This window comes from Mixophyes fleayi, chromosome 6 (genome assembly GCF_038048845.1).
Source record: "Mixophyes fleayi isolate aMixFle1 chromosome 6, aMixFle1.hap1, whole genome shotgun sequence".
Taxonomy (NCBI): Eukaryota; Metazoa; Chordata; class Amphibia; order Anura; family Limnodynastidae; genus Mixophyes; species Mixophyes fleayi.
Window position 1 is genome coordinate 209194638 of NC_134407.1, and position 21440 is coordinate 209216077.

General features: G+C 41.2%; 1 protein-coding gene across 1 annotated transcript in view; it reads right to left on the reverse strand.

The window, feature by feature from the left end:
- Positions 1 to 9052: 9052 nt before the first annotated feature.
- LOC142095275 (pendrin-like) overlaps positions 9053 to 21440 on the reverse strand; it is a 69899-nt gene continuing 57511 nt past the window's right edge. The window contains exons 14-21 of the mRNA XM_075178216.1: positions 20933 to 21002; positions 20755 to 20847; positions 20579 to 20674; positions 19524 to 19763; positions 17199 to 17253; positions 14373 to 14518; positions 10398 to 10478; positions 9053 to 9076 (exon numbers count right to left, since the gene is read on the reverse strand). Of these exons, the coding sequence (XP_075034317.1) occupies positions 9053 to 9076; positions 10398 to 10478; positions 14373 to 14518; positions 17199 to 17253; positions 19524 to 19763; positions 20579 to 20674; positions 20755 to 20847; positions 20933 to 21002 (805 nt within the window). The remainder of the gene's footprint in view (positions 9077 to 10397; positions 10479 to 14372; positions 14519 to 17198; positions 17254 to 19523; positions 19764 to 20578; positions 20675 to 20754; positions 20848 to 20932; positions 21003 to 21440) is intronic.

A 21440-nucleotide genomic window follows, 5' to 3' on the forward strand; every position in this document is an offset into this window, starting at 1 on the left:
CCCGCAGAGGAGGGATGAGCTGCAGTTGAGAGGTCTGTTGTTGAAATAGGACATGCACACTTTAACAAACCAATCATTTCAGCGACAGGGCCTACCAAACAACTTTGACTGAAATGATTGGTTTGTTTGGGCCCCCACACCAAAAAAGCTATTCATCTCTCCCTGTACAGACTAAACAGGCTCTACTGAGGCAAGATGTCGTCCTCATCCTCAACCTCTGATTCCTCTCCCCCTACAGTGTGTACTTCCTCCTCATCACACATTATCAATTCGTCCCCGCTGGACTCCACAACCACAGGTCCCTCTGTAGTATCTGGAGGGCAGTGCTGTACTTCATTGAGGAATTGATTATTCATTTTTATAAACATCATTTTTTCAACGTTGTGAGGAAGCAACCTCCTTCGCCGCTCACTGACCAGGTTCCCCGCTGCACTAAAAACTCTTTCCGAGTACACACTGGAGGGGGGACAACTCAGGTAAAATAGAGCCAGTTTGTACAGGGGCTTCCAAACTGCCTTTTTTTCCTGCCAGTAACAATATGGACTGTCTGACATGTCTACTTGGATGGTGTCAGCAAAGTAATCATCCACAATTTTTTCTATTGTCACAGCATCCAATGCAGCGAGAGTAGACATGTCTGCAATGGTTGGCAGGTCCTTCAGTCCGGACCAGATGTTATCAGCATCCCCGCCAGTGCCTCTTTTGGGAAAACTGAGCTTTTTCCTCGCAGCCATAGATGTGGAAGAAAATGAGGGTGGAGCTGTTGGCATGTCACGGTCCTCTTCAGAGGACAATCTCCTGACCAGCAGGTCTTTGCACCGCTGTAGATTTGTGTCCGCCGGAAACAGAGACACAACATACGCTTTAAACCGAGGATCGAGCACGGTGGCCAGAATGTATTCCTCTGACTTTAAAAGAGTGACCACCCTCGGATCCTGGCAAAGCGTACGAAGGGCTACATCCACAAGAGCTACATGCTTGCTGTAATCGCAATGGCTTACCAGCTCCTCCCTCACTTTCTCCAGCTGCTTCTGCAACAGCCTGATCAGGGGAATGACCTGACTCAAGCTGGCAGTGTCGGAACTGACTTCTCGTGTGGCAAGTTCAAATGGCTGCAGAACCTTGCACAACACGGAAATCAGTCTCCACTGCGCTTGACTCAGGCGCATCCCCACTCCTTTGCCTATGTCGTAGGTGGCTGTGTAGGCCTGAATGGCCTTTTGCTGCTCCTCCATCCTCTGCAGCATATAGAGGGTGGAGTTCCAGCGCGTCACAACCTCTTGTTTGAGGTGATGGCAGGGCAGGTTCAAGCTTTTTTGATGTGCCTCTAGTCTGCGGTAGGCACTGGCTGAATGCCGAAAGTGTCCAGCAATTTTGCGGGCCACCGCAAGCATCTCCTGCACACCCCTGTCACTCTTGAGGTAATGCTGCACCACCAAATTAATGGTGTGGGCAAAACATGGGACGTGCTGGAAATTGCCCATATTTAATGCCCGCACAATGTTACTGGCATTGTCTGACACCACAAATCCCCATGAGAGTCTAAGTGGGGTAAGCCACTGGGAGATAATTTCCCTCATTTTCTCTAATATGTTGTCAGCGTTGTGCCTCTTATTAAAGCCTGTAATGCACAATGTTGCCTGCCTTTGCATGAGCAGCCATTTTGTAGATGCTGCTACTGATGCAGCTGTTGCTGTTGCTGCGGAAGGGGATGCATCTACCCAGTGGGCTGCCTGTCACAGTCATATAGTCCTTCGTTTGCCCAGAACCACTTGTCCACATGTCCGTGGTTAAGTGGACAGTGGGTACAACCGCATTTTTAAGAGCACTGAGGACACTTGATCGTACTTCTCTGTACATTTTTGGTATCGCCTGCCTAGTGAAGTGGAATCTCGAGGGGATTTGGTACCGGGGACACAATACCTCCATCAACCCTCTAAATCCCACTCCACTGATGGCGGACACCGGGCGCACGTCTAACACCAACATTGCAGTTACAGCCGCAGTTATACGCTTTGCAATAGGGTGACTACTATCGTATTTGGTGGTCATGGCAAACGACTGTTGGACGGTCAATTGTTTGGTGAAAGACTTAGCGGTCTTACGACTTCCCCTCTGGGAAGATGACCGACTAACAGCAGCAACAGCAGCAGTGGCAGTAGTAGGCGTACCGCTGCAGGATTCCTCGGATGAATCCCGTATTGAGGAGGACTCAGTCTGGCTGGTGACTTGGGCTGCAGGACTGAATCTGATGGAGATTGTGGAGGAAGTTGACGAGGAGGGTGTTGCTGGTGTGTATCCAACTGGACCACGGGATTTAGGTGTCCCTGTACCGATGAGGGTCCTAGCCCCAGTTCCTGAACTAACCACTGAACTATGAAGGTTATTCAGGTGACGTATAAGGGAGGATGTTCCTAGGTGGGCAAGATCCTTACCCCTGCTTATTTGAGCTTTACATAAGCTACATATTGCCATACATTGGTTGTCTGGATTTGGATAAAAATAACTCCAGACCGAAGAGGTGCATTTTTTGGTCTTCTGACCAGGCATGACGATGGGCTTTTTCATCCCATGGACATCAGCTGTTTCCCCCCCTGGTGCCTCATTTACAATAACCACATCACCATCCTCATCATCAAGTTCCTCCACAGCGCCAGCTACATCATCAATAGCCTCCTCCCGAGCCACCTCTTCCCGTACAGTGATGGGAAGGTCAGGCTTGACAACCACCAACACCCTTGGACTCGCCTTGGGGATTTGTGATAATTTCTCTTTAGAAGGCAGAGTTGTTTGCTGTTTTGTTGCTGACAGCATAACTCTCTTCAATTTTTTGTAGGGGGGGGGAGGAGGAGGAGGGCTAAGATCCGTGGGTGAAGCTGAACCACTAGTCATGAACACGGGCCAGGGCCTAAGCCGTTCCTTGCCACTCCGTGTCGTAAATGGCATATTGGCAACTTTACGTTTCTCCTCAGATGATTTTAAGTTTCTCTTTTTGCTACTTTTTCTTAATTTGGGCTTTTTGGATTTTACATGCCCGGTACTACGAGATTGGGCATCGGGCTTGGAAGACGACGTTGATGGCATTTCATCGTCTATGTCATGACTAGTGGCAGCAGCTTCAGCATTAGGAGGAAGTGGGTCTTGATCTTTCCCTACTTTATCCTCCAAATTTTTGGTCTCCATTATATGTAGCACAAGATACTGCAGAATGTGTGAACTTGGTAATATTGCAGTACCAATGGACTTATACTGCTGGATTGGTTTTGCAAATTTGGTTATAATTATTATATATATTTTTTTTTTTTTATTTTTTATTTTTTTTTACTTTTTTTTTATTTTTAAAAAACTTGGGAATAGTGGGGAAATAACTATGCCCTTAGAAGCACAGAGCACAGGACACAGCACCACTGGACTGAACAGGACACGGCACAGGACCCAGCAGCACTACGGAACTCAGCAGGACAGAGCACAGGACACAGCACCACTGGACTGATACTGCAGAATGTGTGAACTTGGTAATATTGCAGTACCAATGGACTTATAATGCTGGATTGGTTTTGCAAATTTGGTTATAATTATTATATATATTTTTTTTTAAAATTTTTTATTATTTTTTACTTTTTTTTTATTTTTTAAAAACTTGGGAATAATGGGGAAATAACTATGCCCTTAGAAGCACAGAGCACAGGACACAGCACCACTGGACTGAACAGGACACGGCACAGGACCCAGCAGCACTACGGAACTCAGCAGGACAGAGCACAGGACACAGCACCACTGGACTGATACTGCAGAATGTGTAAACTTTGTAATATTGCAGTACCACTGGACTTTTACTGCTGAATGTGTGAACTTGGTAATATTGCAGTACCAATGGGCTTATACTGCAGGATTGGTTGTGAAAATTTTGTGGTAATTAAAAAATATTAAAGTAGTTTTTGGTATTTTTTAAAAAAACTTTTTTTTATTTTTTTAAACACAGGGGAATATTGGGGAAATAACTATGCCCTTAGAAGCACAGAGCACAGGACACAGCACCACTGGACTGAACAGGACACAGCACAGGACCCAGCAGCACCACTGACCTCAGAGGGACAGAGCACAGCACACAGCACCACTGGACTGATACTGCAGAACACAGCACAGCACAGCACAGCACAGCACAGCACAGCACAGCACAGCACTAAACAGCACAGCACTAAACAGCACAGCACAGCACAGCACAGAACTAAACAGCACAGAACTAAACAGCACAGAACTAAACAGCACAGAGGACCACCTAACACACCCTCCCTCTACCCTGATCAATGCCCGAGTGAAGATGGCGGCGACTAGCGGGGAATTTATAGGATCCGAGTATCGCGAGATCCGACAACGGGATTATGAGTCAGAGCCTCAGTTTCACTTTTGAATTTGGCGCCAATACCCGGATCTGTCTCGGATCCGACTCGGATCCGCAACGTTCGGGTGGGCTCGGATTTCAGAAATCCGAGCGCGCTCATCCCTAATAATTATTTACTCTGTGATAATGAATATCAAATGCACCTGGTTCATATTCTGATATTATTGTGCATATTCTGAGCTCATTGGCTCTATTTTGTGAAATGAGCTCCAGCTCCATCTACTACCAGCCATGTGTAATACCTAATATAACATGGTAACAAGCCATGATAAGTGTGTTAGCTCATGCAATTATGTTAGACATGATATAATTTCTTCTGGTTTATGATGGAGATAAAAGAGCTTTGTGATGTCATAGAACCTCCCCGTTACCATGGTGACACTTCATGGATAATTACAATAGAAGTAATAGCCACAATAAAGGGGATATTGATAGAGCACTGACTTGAAGCCTTATTTCCAACTGCTATTTCAACCTCTAAATATATTTGGCACAATACTCAGTATACAATATCACCTTACAACAATTACGTAACTTATGTTAATTAACCTTATACTGATATCTATTGTATGTCTATATAAATATGTTTTGGAAGAGAAGCTGCTGCTTCAGCTGTAAGTTGGCAAAGAGGGGGACACAGTGTGTGAGATGGCAAAGAGGGGGACACAGTGTGTGAGATGGCAAAAAAGGGGATACAGAGTGATATGGTGAAGGGGCGCAGTAATATGATGAATGGGGCACAATGTGATGGTGAAGGGGGTCTAAATACATCTTAGTCATTTTGACCCAACTACTTAAAAACGTAATTATTTTGGCTTAGGGGTGCCTTGGAAAAATTATGGTGACCCTAAGGGTGCCTCGAACTGAGAAAGTTTGGGAACCACTGGGTTAGATAATTCCGGTGCACATCCCGAAATTCTCCACTATTATATATGAAAATGAATATCCACAAAATTCTATAAGTATAGATTGAGGCACTTCATAATGCAGTTATAAACAGTTCTCAGATCAATCCTCAACACGCCAATAACCTCTCTTTATGCGGAAGGCACAGATCACCGTCCAGTCAGCTGTTGCTTTCAATCTTAAGCAGAGATCCAAGTCCGACACATACTGTGTTACGTGGTGTGAACAGGTAATACAAGTATTTTTATTACATTTGAAAAAACCTTTTGGCTTCTCTGGAAGCCATTTGGACTTCTCTATACTTAACTGGGTATCATTGTCTCCTAAATTGCCTCTCCTAAACAAACGCGGCACCAATTGACGTTTTAATGTCTTGCCTTTCAAAAAAAAACACCTTCAGATTGTCATGAACTGTTTTTCTCAAATGTAATAAAAATACATGTATTACCTGTTATTTTGTCCTCCACAGAAAAACTAATTTTTGCTCTTTTGTCTCAAAAGAAAAATGCGAGATAAAGAATTTCCTAAACTGTCATTCTACATCTGTTATCTATGTGATAGAATGTATATGCGGCATTCAATATGTGGACCGCTAAACGAGGACAGTGTATGTGCGCTTTTTAGAACATAGAAGGAACATTCTTAAGGGGAATGGATTACATAGCCTAGCAAGGCATGGTATTCACATCAGGCGTTGTTTTCAATCATAAGCAGAGATCCAAGTCTGACACATACCCGTCATGGCCAATAACCAAGTGAAATTGTTCAATTTTAGATTTAATGTCAAAAGGTACAGGACATTTGGATATAATAAAAAAAACATTATCAATGGCAATCAAAAATTAATGCAATACAGTTACAAAATAAAGGGTGACTTCAGAGAACAGGTAGCAATAATCTGCAGAGCGTTACCACAGGATAGTGGACTAGACACAGATGCTGTGATGATCTGCGGATAGATGTGCTGGAGACTTCAGAGAACAACTAGCAATAATCTGCAGAGCATTACCACAGGATAGTGGAGTAGTCACAGAGGCTGTGATGATCTGCAGATAGTTCTGCTGGAGACTTCAGAGAACAGGCCGCAAACAGGAGCCAGGGAACAGGACATCTGAACAGGAGAGTAGACCTGAAGATCTGGCAACTTGGTAGAGAAGCAGGTGCTTTAAATAGACAGAGCTGACAAGCAAATAGCCAATCAAGAGAATGCAGGAAGTATTGAGCAGGCAGGTGTGTGTATGCTCAGTTCAGCCCAGCAAGTGAATGCAGAAAGAGGGAAACAGGTGAGAACAGTGACCATAATGCAGGTTTAGCTGGTGCAATGTGTGACAGGAGGATTGTTTTGTATGCAAAAGCTATGGATTCCTGACATGCGCAACTACTATCTGCACACACTTCCTTCCTTATACCCGTCCGACCACACGGTTTGATGATCAGTTCTACCCGCTCTCCTGGATTAGTAGAAAGGACTTACAGGCTGCATCAGTATCTTCCACATCGGGACAATTTACACCTAAGGGAACAGTGAGTCTTCATTGGGTCAAGCACCCTGGTCTTATTCAGATCCTTCTATTTCACTCAGACTTTCTTTTTTTTCCTGCACCTTAATTGATACTTCATTGGATCCTCCAAAACCACTCTAGGTTGTACTGGTGTTAGGTTGGGATTACGTGTTGACCAATATTATTGCAATATTTTGCACATCGACAATATGAGATGGGACTATTTTAACTCTAATCCAATTTCATTTAATTGAGGATTTTTTATCTTTATTTTCATTATTTCTTTATTCAAGTCTATCAGTCGTCCTCCTAACTCCCTTGTCCTGGCTCTCTCCCCCAGTTAGTACCATCCTATTTGTGTCTCCCCCTTTCCTTTAGGATGTAAGCTCTCTGGAGCAGGGCCCTCTTTCCTTGTGTGCTCCTTCTACTATTCCATCACCCCCTGTACCTCTTGTCCTGCTTCCTTAGCCCTATTTTCTTAAGCTTCAGCCTACTTCTCACTGACTACTACCATCACTTTCACTCATTGTCCCAGAAATAATTTGATTTGCATTATCATGTTACCTGTATGTGTGTGTTTGTGTATATATTTTTGTTTTTCATTTTTTGTTCTTTCTGTATGATGTTGTGTCATGGGTTACTGTTTTCTGTATATATCATGTACAGCACTGCGGACCCTTTAAAGATAATGATAATAATAATAATAATACTATGTTCATTTATTGTTTGTATTATTGTATTGTGGTTTTATTGTTTGTGGCTTATCCCTTCATGTAGCAATAAACACAGTTTTAGTCAATCACATTTATCAGTACTACATTATAGATGAGTAACTAGGGAATTAGATACTCCAGGGGATATTCTCCCCTCCATACCCACCTTTTAATTTATATTTTAGAACATGTAATATCTCCTTTCCCCCATAAGAATATCCAACTCCCCCTTTTTATACCTACACTATATGTATCTGATCCATCTAAGTCAATAGAGCGCATAATTCTAATTGTACTTATTATCTTTCTAGGATGGATACCTGTTGCCTTCTGATAGATCGGGGTCCTACCATTAGTAGTTTGATTGACACGCGCTTTAAACAAGTCTTCTAACAACGGGGAGTGATGTTTTCGAGTGGGATATTTAAGTGTTCCTGTACACATTGGAATATGATCACAACACATTGTTAAAAGAAGAAAATTATTTATTGATTTATATATTTGTTTCACATTAAGAAGGACTTTGTGAGAGATTTATATATTTTTTACACATTTTTTTCTACACAATATTTACACATATTCACTGGAGTACCTTATTTACCCTTTATATTATCTCAGCCTATCAAGTCTGTGAGTACACCAGGCGGACAGCAGAATTTGCAACATAATAAAAATGGTAATAGGTTTATTTATTTTTATTACATATCTTTGAATCAGTGCTATCTGCATAAATAACATGCAGAATATACTGTAATCATCTCAGAGATGTACAGTTGGACATTCGTGACATCATAATGCAGGTATAGTGACATTATTTGTATTCATCATTAACTATATAATACACCAGTGACAGTAACTGATTCAGTACTCATTACACGGAACAGTAAGACCCCTACTCTAAACTATAAGAATTTTAGCAGTGAGTTACATAAATTGGCGCTCAGTATTTTCTTATTGGACATTGTGTAGTTCAGCTCTGTTGATGTCACATCCTTTTCTAACACATTTGTCATTATATGGGACAAATCTGTCCTCGACTCGTAACATACAGAATTCCGCTCTGTAAAATTGTATAGTCCCGTTGAGATATTTAAATACAATCTGTGGCAGCACGGAACAGTTCACTTATGTCTATTAGCAGTCATCTCAGGCTTCTATGCTGGGGATAAAGGTTCTCTGTCCCAGAACTCTTTAGTGAGGCAGCGCCGTATTTGTGGAAAGGCCCCACAGGACCGATTCTAGGTATTTCGGAAGTGCAAAAAGAGTCTTGAAATCGAAAATTGAAATCCAGCCCTGACAGCGGAGAGCATTTACCCATAATGCACATGTTGTCTCTGTGGTGTGTGTCCTGTTTAACGCATTCATCCCTTCATGGTGTGGAATCCTTACTGGGGGCATAATACTTCCAGTTGTAATTGGTTTAATTTATCTGATAGGTCTAATTTTAATGAGTAGATGAAGCAGAGAATAATAATATATGCAGAGTGCCGATAAGTGAGGTATGTTTTATCAACCACAAAACTCTTTCTTCAGAAAGCCAGGGCTCTCATTGCCTGCAAAGTAAAGAAATCCATTAGTCTCAACACACATTAAGGGCTAGATTTACTAAACTGCGGGTTTGAAAAAGTGGAGATGTTGCCTATAGCAACCAATCAGATTCTAGTTATCATTTATTTAGTACATTCTACAAAATGACAGCTAGAATCTGATTGGGTGCTATAGGCAACATCTCCACTTTTTCAAATCCGCAGTTTAGTAAATATGCAGTTTCATAAATATACCCCCAGAGATGTCATAAAAGAACCAGTTTATACAGGTCTAGAAATGGGAGCCTGAGGAAGCACAGCTGGACACATATGGAATGATGACCCCCACCTCAAGGACCAATAACCAATGGAATCAACCATTGGGGCATCGAGCTATTGGGAGGTCATGACCCATCGACCTATGAATGTGGACCTTAATACTGTAACTGTGTATCTTTGTGATGTCACTGCTTTTTATGTCTGTACAGTGTGTAAAGTGTTCACCTCTGGCTTTGGAAACCAGAGCGTTCTGATAGAAGCAGCTTGTGTCGGTGCCGACTGCCCAAGTGCATGCATTCGATAATTTGTCTGTAATCTAGGGCAGCACAGTGGCCTAGTGGTTAGCACTTGTGCTTCGCAGCACTGGGGTCATGAGTTCGATTCCCGACCATGGCCTTATCTGTGTGGAGTTTGTATGTTCTCCCTGTGTTTGCGTGGGTTTCCTCCGGGTCCTCCGGTTTCCTCCCACACTCCAAAAACATACTGGTAGGGCAATTGGCTGCTATCAAAAATTGACCCTAGTCTGTATGTATATGTCTATGTGTGTGAGTGTGTCTATATTAGGGAATTTAGACTGTAAGCTCCAATGGGGCAGGGACTGATGTGAATGAGTTGTCTGTACAGTGCTGCGGAATTAGTGGCGCTATATAAATAAATGATGATGATGATGATGATGATTATAATAAAACTTTTGTGCTTTGGAACCACAGCGATCACATGGGAGAATCTTTAGTTTATACGATACATATGAACGTATAACCAAGTAGCAGCCATATGAGGCCTGAGGTTGTTCTGAGCGGCCCTGCATATGATTATCTGTATAAACCCACAATAAGATGCAAAGCCTAGGCAATGGTATATGCGCAGCGGGTATGCGTTTTCTGAAGCTTTTTTAAATCACCTATATTTATTAGTTCTTTGTCAATGAGCAGGAACTCATGGCATATTTACACGTTTGCTGCAAAATGATCTGTGAAACATCACTATGGAATTGTTAGGATTATCCAGAAATCATTCGCCATTAAAGAGGGGGGGACACACACAAAAGGAAACACAAAGAAATTCTCACCTCCTCAGGTTCCTGTAGCTCATCGTATGCTGGGTCAGCCATAAAGTCATATGGTTCTGTAAATTCCTTCATTAATAAAATCTTGGGAGAAAGTAAAATAACATTTTAAGTTCTGGATTGATTGTGTTGATTCATAGATGCTGCTGTTATTTCTACATTTTCAATGAGCAAAATGTAATAAGATGCATATATATATATTTTCTTGTAGTCTGGAAGTTGGGGGTCCTTGACATTTACTGTAGTTCTAAACATTTTTTATACTGTTATCCATTGTGGTGCAGTTTGTTACTTTTTTCGGGGTTACACATCGGTTGCAATATAATGATTCCTAGGAATTGATTTTTACTATATAGTCATAAGATACAATAGGCAACATAAGTGGGTTTTCCCTCTTCCCATCCCCTCTTCCCCATCCCCTCTTCCCCCCCCCCCCTCCTTCCCCTCCCCCCTATCAATGGCTTTCTGATTTCCATCTTGGTAAACATATAATGTTTTAGTATCTTAGAAGGTACAGTCACTATATCGGGTCCATTATTAGGATGCTAATCTATGGGTGGTATTGGTTTTATTAACTTTATTGCTCTCATTAGTTATTATAGTCAAGGTTTAGAGATATAGCCAGTAGGTGTCATCTCATAATATTAGGATATTAATGCTTGGTCAGGTTGATGATGTGTACTAAGCAGCAAAATTGGTATCTGTATCTGATATATTGTCACCAGATTTGAGTTTAGGTATAATGGATATAGATTAACCCACTGTTTGGTAGATTTGATCAGGTTGTATGCGATTATGTATGTGCATGTATATATGTGTTTTCTGTATATGTTTTATATATTGTGTATCACATCATGCATAACTGTTTTTAATGTTTTTTGTATATGGATGTTATATTACTGATTCCGCTGGCGTTATGGGGATTATGTAACACGTGTAACCATATCCTTTTACTATATAACGTAGCTAATGAGAGCAAATATCTTGATATTTTATTAGTGTCTATTAAGGGGCATATGGGTGGCTCCACTGGAGTGTCACGCTGCATATGCGGGATTACTGTTCCGTCTAGTGTTTTTGTGAATATGAATAAAGTTGTTCTGACGCATGCGCAGTAAGTGGCGGCATCTGCGCATGCGCCAAGATGGCGTCCGGGCTCTATTTAAAGCCGGCAATGTAGCGGTATAGGTATCTGCTGTTCTCCTGCTCCTGATGAAGTCCCGTTTTTACCGGGACGAAACGCGTTGAGCCTACTACCTTTAACATCTATCTGCACTCCTTGATGTAAGTGCATATATTTATTTTTTAATAAAGCGCTATTGTACTTTTTACACCTCCTTTCTTGTCATTATTGCTGCCAATGACTGAGATTTGAAGAGAGGGACTATACAACTGATCCTCCAAAGGATTGATTTTGTGCCAATTTGAAGAGACCATCTGGTACGCAGTTTATATTTTTATACCCTTTTTTTGGGCTGGTACACACGGGTGTCCTATATATCATAATTGTTGATTTCTGGGCATATGTGTTTCTGCACGATAAGGAAGTCCCATAGGTGGTATATATTCCACAGGTGGTGTGATTGCACATCCTGACAATACTACTCTATGTTGTATTCTGTTTTCTGCATTGTCCATTATTTTACCAACTGGGAGGAACAATTTATGAAGAGGATCCTCCTTCTCTGATTAGACGACCTACCAATACCTTATGGTACGCATGATATTACATCCATTTATACTATACAAGTGGTAATACACATTGAGGCGCCCTGCCTGTCTTCTGTTACAGCATATATATATATATATATATATATATATATATTTATATACTTATTCTGCTTGGGAGAAGATATCTGAAACAGCATGGTAATTGTATGGTGTTAGCCGTGGGATACAAAGGAGATGGAGCGAAGGAGAAGCAGTACACTAGACCACCCTTAGTCATACCCAGGCATTCCACTAGGTAAAATAAATGTTCCCTATGTGTCTTGGGTCAAGGGGTTGTCCTCTCTCCCTCCTTTGTCCTCCGTTCTTTCTGCATCTGACTGGTAAATTCCTGACTGATCAGATTGGTCCTTGTAAAGTGGTTAAGGTGCATAGTACCATTAGTCTTTATCAGGTTTGGTGACATAGGGGCACCAGGCCATGTGATAAAGGACAAGCCTGTGTGACACACATCTTTCCCACTAGGTACAAACTCTCAACTGTTATGTTTAAGCCCACCAAAATGTGGTCCTTGTCTTCCACGTCCTACAAGAAATAAGATCCACTCTTAGAGCTTATTATTGTTATTCTATACCCTGATCCCGGTACTGGATAAATTAATTTGAATAATTCCAATTAGCGCATTCTTTCTGGATCCACAGCCCCAGACTGGCTGGAACCAAGAAACTCACAGCTTAATATATTTACCCAGTTTCGGCATGTATCCAAGTCTCCAGCCCAATAGGGACCTGGGTTCCTTTGGACAAGAAGCGGAGGAATCACTGGTGTGAGAAGTACAGAGCTTAGTGGCAGAAGTGGAATGAGGACACTTGGGGCTAGATTTACTAAGCTGCGGGTTTGAAAAAGTGGGGATGTTGCCTATAGCAACCAATCAGATTCTAGCTATAATTTTGCAGAAGGTACTAAATAAATGAAAGCTAGAATCTGATTGGTTGCTATAGGCAACATCCCCACTTTTTCAAACCCGCAGCTTAGTAAATCTAGCCCTTGGACTCTAATAGATGCAGTTAGCATTGGGCTCCATACCAGACTACAACAGGAACCAACGTCCATCCTCAGGAGGAGTATTAAAGGGCTGATGTTACTATTCAGATGTCTATCTGACCGGCCGGCCGCCCCCCGGACGCAAAAAAACATAGTTTTCCCCCCGCGGCCGCCTCTGATGACATCAGAGGCGGCCGTGTCAGCGCAGAGGCGGCCACATCACATGACAGGGCCGCATCCCCTGTCATATGATGCGGCCGCCTGTGTGCCCCCCGGCCATCCCTCTCCCAGCCCGCGCCTGAGTATGTGTATGTGGTAATATAGTGTAGAATGCTTATTTTTAAATAAGTATGTTGGGGAAGTTAGTAGCTTTGTGCACCCAGTGGTACCCTCTGCATTGTGCCTACAGTGTGAAACACATCAGTGTATTCTGGTGGGACAACCTCTCTTTGTACGGGGTAAATACATCTTCCGATACTGGAACTTATGAATGTAAAGTGGAGGGATTGAGGATTAATATAACACAGACCCTTGTTTCCATGTTCGCAAATAATGAGCAGACAAAGGTAAGTAATGTAATACTGGGGCCCAGAGCTGCAACTTAAAATCATACTTGCCAACCTTTGAAAAGTTAATTCCGGGAGATCCTGGGCAGGGGACGTGGTTAGAGGGTGGCAGGGGCGGGGCACAGTCAATCATGTAATTTTGGCCCCACCCCCCCGCGTCAAAATGCCGTTTTTGTTGCAAGAGCCAAAATTACGCGATTCACAGCGAATCTCGCCATTTTGAAGCGTAAGTTGCCATATGCGGGATACTTGCCTGCTTTCCCGGGAGCGAGAAACAAAAATGCCACCCCCACTATGTCCTCAATTATAGCCAAATGAACCTAAAATATTTATAAACTGCGCCCTCCTTCAGCGTTGCACCCTATGTGGTCGCCCCCTATCGCACAGCCCTAGTTATATGTTACAGTGTCTGCAGTGGTATTAGGCAAGTGGCACAGTATCACAATGTGTGACCTGACAATGACTATGATCCCCGATAATAATCTGAACAAAAGATCTGTCTGTTCGACCTGAGCGCCAACTTGATTGTAACTGTGATTACTGGCAAAAAGGTTGCAATTTGTAAAATTGTATTTTTATCAAGGTGGAATAATCATTTTTTCTGACACTGTCATCACAAACATGACAATTATTACAAAAAGGTGTTCCAACAAGTCCCCCAAAATTCATCCATTGTTTCTGTAAACAGAGCTTTAGATACCTTCTCCATTATGGGATCGTGCGCATGTTTAACTTCCCGTTCATTTTCTATATGCAGAACAGCATCGTGTACAGTGAGGAAAAAGATATCAGATCTGATGGTTTCTTCAAAGAAACAGCAGGACTCCAATTTCTTAAAAACGTTATCTGGGAAAAGTGACAAAGTGCTTCTTACTTCTAATTCACCCTTATATCAAATTTATTCACAATTTATTTACACCCACACAAATATAATAGCTATAATGTTTGCTATAGTCGGATATCTCTTACAGTGTAATTAAGATCAAGTCAACAATATTATTTCAAGTTTCCTTATAACCCAGTTCAAACCATTTAAAAGTTGCTTCCTGCATATTGCTATATTTCTGAGAGCATTCATCCCACACCACTGTCTTACATCATGACATAAATTGCTCTACAACCAGTAATGTAAAGTGCAGCAGATTTTAACGACTTTCTTTAAATATTTGCACATTACACTGTACAATATTACATAATTAGAGCAGAGCAGTTCAATTATTATACAATTGTCATTGTTCACAGCCAGGGGCAGACATACACCATGTGATGGACACATAGGCAAGTGCCAAGGGAACAGAAAGTGCTCCAAGTCCAATGATCTCACCGGATGTACTGATTAAAATATGAGTAAACTGTGGACATCTCTAACACAGTACAAGTACATCCAGGGGGTCCTCAGGAAAGGGTGACTGCTAATTGGCTGTTGGCCCCCAGTCAATTGATGACAATATAATTTTATATTGTGGCTCTGTAAGTAGCAGCTGTTTATTGGATATTAGGGGTTTTATTTTATTTCCAGTGGATTTCAGCTATTGTAACTACATGTTTCACAGCAGACATTGGCAGCCATGGACATGCTGGTACTTGTTGTTCAGCAAACTCCAACATGTACTTACAGTCAGTGGCTACCAGTGCTTGCGGGGACTGAGTGCCATAATAGCTGGGACCACTGGAGGTGTTAAAGGGGCCACTATAGTGGACCAGATTTATTTCTGTTATTATTACTTAGGTACCCAAAACCCGAGTGGGTGTTTGATGGTAACATTGTATTCTTTATGTTAATAAAATGTTAGTTTTCACTAAGTCATACTTGCCACTCTCCGGGAATGTCCGAGAGACTTCAGGGAGACTCCCGAATTCCAGGTAGGTCTCCCGCATCCTGAAGACCATTCTCCCGCATCCTGCCAACTTCTTAGTGAAGTGGGCAGGATGGGAGTCTCCATGACATGATTCGCTGTTAACTGCATCATTGTGGCCCCGCCCCTACAGCTAAATGGCGCTTTCACAAAATTGCGTCGTATGTGCGGGGCCAATATGATGCGCTTCGCTGTGCCCATGCCCCCCTCTGTCCTCACTCTTCACCTCTCCTGAGGGAAAGAGTAAACAGTTGGTAAGCATGGAACAGGTCACAGCCCCCAAACCCCCCCAAGCTGCAGCCTACTACAACTTCCCTAGCCTCAGATGAAGGTCTTGCTTAGCCGGATGAAATCATTTTGGTGTAACTGGACGGACCATTCCACAATACTGTTTATTAGTGCAACAAGCTAAGAGCATGGGTATTGGTATATTTGTTTCCACGTGTAAATAATGTACTAAAAGCTACCTTAAATGTACAGAACACAGTAAAAGGAAACAACTCATCCAGTGATTTAAAGCTCCCATGGCCCCAGAGTGCCGGCCGCTGACATGGAGCCTGGAGGAGAAGCACCTTCTTACTAGTGTAGGCTGCTGCTCCTCAGTGTCAGTGATGGGCTGGGTGATGTCACTGCCCAACACCATTTATCCAGGAGGCTGACTAGGCAGCAGCCTAGGGTGCAAGGCTTTTTTTTTTGGGGGGGGGGGCTCAACATTTTTTGGGGTGCAAAATTGTGACAGTGAAATGTATAAATTGAAATTAATTTTAAAATATAAGAGAATAGTTATTCTCCAAAGTACAAAGAAAACATAAAAGAATAATATAGTAACGTTTTATCTTGAAGAAAGCTGGATTTGAAATTAAGGACAAGGGACCTGATTCATTAAGAATCTTAACTTGAGAAACTTCTTATTTCAGTCTCCCGGACAAAACCGTGGTACAATACAAGGGGTGCAAATTAGTATTCTGTTTTGCACATAAGTTAAATACTGACTGTTTTTTCATGTAGCACACAAATATCAACTTTAAATTTCAGTGTACAAATAAGCTATCAAGTATTTGTGTGCTACATGAAAAAACAGTCAGTATTTAACTTATGTTTAAAACAGAAAACTAATTTGCACCCCTTGCATTGTAACATGGTTTTGTTCAGGAGACTGAAATAAGAAGTTTCTCAAGTTAAGATCCTTAATGAATTAGGCCCAAGATCATTTTATGTACCGTGTATTAGCCTGGTGTGGATAGCGATGGAGCGCTATGAGCATACTAGCCTAGGGTGGCCTGAACCCTTAATCAGACGCTGTTGAAGGGTGCAGAAGATGTCACCCCACCTCCTGCCTGCTGTCATAAGCAGGCAGGAGTGGGGGCACTGCCTCCAAGGTATTGGGGGGGGGGGGATTTCCTAGGGCACCAACACTCGTGCTTCATAGAGACATTTCGAGCCATGAGTTTCAGAGCATAAGATCAGAAAGCTCTGTATATTGTATTATAGTTTTATGTTTTGTGGTTCAGTTATTACTTTTAAGTATTTTGTAGTTTTGCCAACATCTATTTATTTATTATTATTATTATTATTTATGGTTTAGATTTGCACCGCTCCTATGTTTTGACTTTGAGTTATTACACTATAAAGCTAACAATAGACACAACAAACAATAAATATATATTTACCATCACAAGCTGCAATGTAAGCCTCCACATCAATCCTCTTGAATTCTTTAATTATCTGTGCCAGAAAAGAAAATATTACGGTTATAAACACTTTCTGTTTAGGAAGTGACATTTGCAGTTTTTGCTGCCTTAGATCAGTGATGGTGAATACATTATCATTTTGGGGCCGCTTGAAGACATTAGTCGAAGAAAATATTAGCAACTCCCTACTTATCTACATAAGAATGCCATTTTATTATCTTATATTATGGTCTGAAAGTTAGAAAAAATTCACAAGATAGCACTACAATAGCCTGAGTTTTCTAGGCACCATATCTAGAAGATATCAGTAAATTCTTACAATGTAAACTTAGCTGTAGTTCTGCTGCTATCTAATGAGATATATAACAATCACATATTATATGACTAGCTAGAGTAACGATGCCATCTACTGTCTAGTCACAGATTTGTTAAGACGTCACAGTGCTCTGCAGCGCCGTACAGTAAGTAAAACAGGACATACATAAAACAGGGACATACAAGGTGGACAGTATATAAATGCAGATATGAAAACAAAGGGTAGGGAGGACCCTGCTCATTAGAGAGCTTACATTCTAAGTGGAAGAGGGCACAGCTGGAACAAGAGGATCGAGTCTGGCTCAGAGTAGAGATTGGGACAGTTGTAAGGGTGCATTAGTGTGAGCAGTGCCATCGGGGATAAAGTAAGCTCTAATAAAGAGATGGGTTTTCAGAGAGCGTCTAAAGATTCCAAGGCTGTGGGAAAGTCTGATTGGGCGTGATAAGGAATTCCATAAGTGGGTATTTGCTTTTCAGTATTTGCTTTTTTAAGTATTATTTAAGTATTTGTTTTTCATATAGAGTCTGGATACTTTTATAAAGGGTATGGGATAGGTTTCTTTTAAATATCTCCAGTGGACTTGACAGAAGTCAGTGCCCTGGTATGCTCCTATTAGATCAGGGTCAACTTGCTAATCGAAGTTAAGTAAATATTTCTTAAATATACATTTGTGTGAGTTGTCTTCCTTTCTTGTACCAATATGTCATGATGGTACAAGATGTAACATAACCATCACTTACAACGTCTTTCTATTTAGAACAAAATATGTTCAAATTTGATCAGAAACAGACTTTTTGGGATAAGGCTAAGAGTTACGCTTAGGACTAACAATAAAACTAAACTGGCCAAACATGCAGTGATATTGTCGCTCGTCCCAAGAACCAAGCAACGGAATCTCAAACATAGGTGGATGAGATCTGGCTGTATAGCACTTGGACCTAGCAGCCTGTTACTGCAGGCAAAAGATGAATGCACACACAGGCCAGGCAGACAGTTATATAGGACCAGTTGCCCAATATCATCTGTAATATTACAGTGTATGTAGACACCATTAGAATCAACTTAAAATTTTAACGTCTGGGACGAGAAAAAAACTGCCACCCCCCTAGCCTTTAATGTTAACCAAATTGACCTAAAATATTCATAAATTGCGCCCCCCCTTCAGCATTGCGCCCTGAGCGGCCTCCCCTCTCGCACAGACCTAGTTACGGCCCTGGTTTTGTGTATTGAGCCTAGAGTCTTCAGCCCAATTCCTGGAACTTTAATAGCAGGCTTTCTTGGACAGTGGTTCAACATATCAATGCTTACCCAATTTGAACACCATTACTAAGAAACATAGTGTTGGGTGCATAATACCTGTTAGGTATTAAGCATAATGATCCTTTAATCATTTATTAAACTTGCCTTGCCTTATCTAATAACTGTGCCCTGCTGCCCTTATATGGTTGTGACCTTGTCCTATATGGTAGATATAGGTAGCTCGAGAACTGCACTCCACCAAAATACATAGAGGGCATTATAACAATTAAATCATTTTAACATTTACAGAAATACAGAGACAAAATAGGAGTGAGCAGCCTGGGGAGGCCACAAGGTACCTCTCACCAGTCCCACCCTTTGTGTGCTCCTCAAGGGAGGAGGGGAGTGGAGGAAAACAAGACACAGTGTGAGACAGTGGAAGGAGCAGGTTGGTGATGTAAGCGCAGCTCAAACCACTGGAGCTAATTCTGCGCACACATAGTGAAACTGATTTTGCAACTCACAAATGCACTTGCACTCTTAATTGCACCCTATGTGCACAAAAATATGACACAGCTGATCCAGCTGCAATGCAACCATGTGTATATATATATATATATATATATATATATATATATATGTGTATATATATATATATATATATATGTGTATATATATATATATATATATATATATATACACACACACACATATAGGGTGTGGTATGTTACGATGATTTATGAAGTTACCAGCTTCAAGACTTTAACAGCCACCACGTCAAGGAATGATATCTGGCTGAAATCGAAGATTATACTGTGAATGGAGACTTTGGGAACAGACACTTTGACGGGCAGATCCGAATTCCAGTCTACTTGAATCTCAATTTCCTTTGATTTAATCCCATCATTCTCGGGTCCATGAGGATCTTCTGGATCTTCTTCTGATTCATACCCCATGTTATCAATACCTGCTGGACTGATGACCCCGTTCTGAAAGATATATGGTAGATTCTCAATCTATGACTTTTAAGGCAAAATACATATCCAATATTAGTAAGTCAATATCTGCAATAATATAGTACTTATAAACAAACAATAATAACATTGTAATGATTGCTATGATTGACGGCCAACAGCTGACTCATTTTTTTGAACAGAGAACAGAACCATACAACTAAGATTAAAAGAAAATCACAAAAACTTTGCATGACAGGTATTAAAACCGTTCCACAAGTAACTGTAAAATAATGGCGCTATAATACAAAATTAACAGTTAAAATATGATTTTCTGCTATGGGCAACACCCACCCTACACAGTAACCTGTAGACAAGTATTCATTAATGCCGCCCCTGCGCTAATTTTATTGGCCACTAAGGGGCATATACTATTAAGCGCGAAGTGCCTCCAGAACGGATCGGAAAGAACCCCACTTTACGCAACATTGCGGATTTCCCTTTGCACCCCATTGGGTTGCGAAGGGAAATCCGCAATGTTGGCGCACCGCATTAACAAAAAAAAGTGCAGCCGCGATGTTCAGGCCTAATTAAATCTGCTCCGTTAGGGTAGTATAGATAAAAAGAGCAAAGTATTCAAATAAAATGAAAGAGACAGAGAATACAGGTACTGCTAACCTGTACACGTAAAGTAATGTGTTAATCAGGGCAGGACTAACAATAAACAAAACAGAGGGAATCAGATCACTCAACAACATTAGTTGGAAACCATCAGGTTAAATTGTTGTAATCATACAACACAAAAATATATAACAAGTTTCATGCAACTAAAACAGTAACCAGAAACTCACCTTTGTAGTTCTTAGCTTCCCTTTCTTTATAAGTTTATTGATCTTCATCAAAGCCTTCGTTCTTTTTGTAAAAACTCTGACGCTATCAAAGCCAACCTGCCAAGACCACATAAAGAGAGGTGTAAATGTCATACCCATTTACGTTCCTCAAAGTACTACATGCATATTGCACTTACGATTTTCTTGATGCCGTTTCTCAAGCCTTCGATGTTACCATAGAAGATGCCACTGCAAAACCGAACTATTTTCACCCCTTCTGGCTCAACAAGCTGTAAAAAAGAAATTCCGTCATAGATTTGATTTGTCGTAGCTGATTTGAAGTATAAGATATCTGATAAAATAAATATCACCTACGTTTTTGTAAGTTTTCACATTTTTGTAGATATCGGAGTTTGGAACACTCCCTAGAGCGTAACAAGAGGGGCTGAAAAGAAATGGAATATAAAATATATAAATGTTTTCCAGAATCTGCTAAGCAATGCTTAGTATTAAAATCATTATTATTAAAATCCAAGAGAACAAAACATAGCTGAGCTAAACAAAAATATCCTTCAAATCCACAAAATAACACAACTACCACATTTCTAATGAACAGATGTGGGCAAAGAGGCCATGGGGTGTATGTACTACACTGCTGTATCATTTTGAATGTACAAAACAAATGACAGCTAGAATCTGATTGGTTGCTATAGGCAACATCTCTACTCCTTCAAACCCGCAGTTTAGTAAATATACCCCCATGTCTTATATCACACCTCTAGTCTGGACAGTCTAGCCACCATTTAGCCGTGGACCATCCCAAACCAGTAGGCCATGCCCATATACTAGAGGAAGATTCTTAATGTATAATTGGCTTTTATAT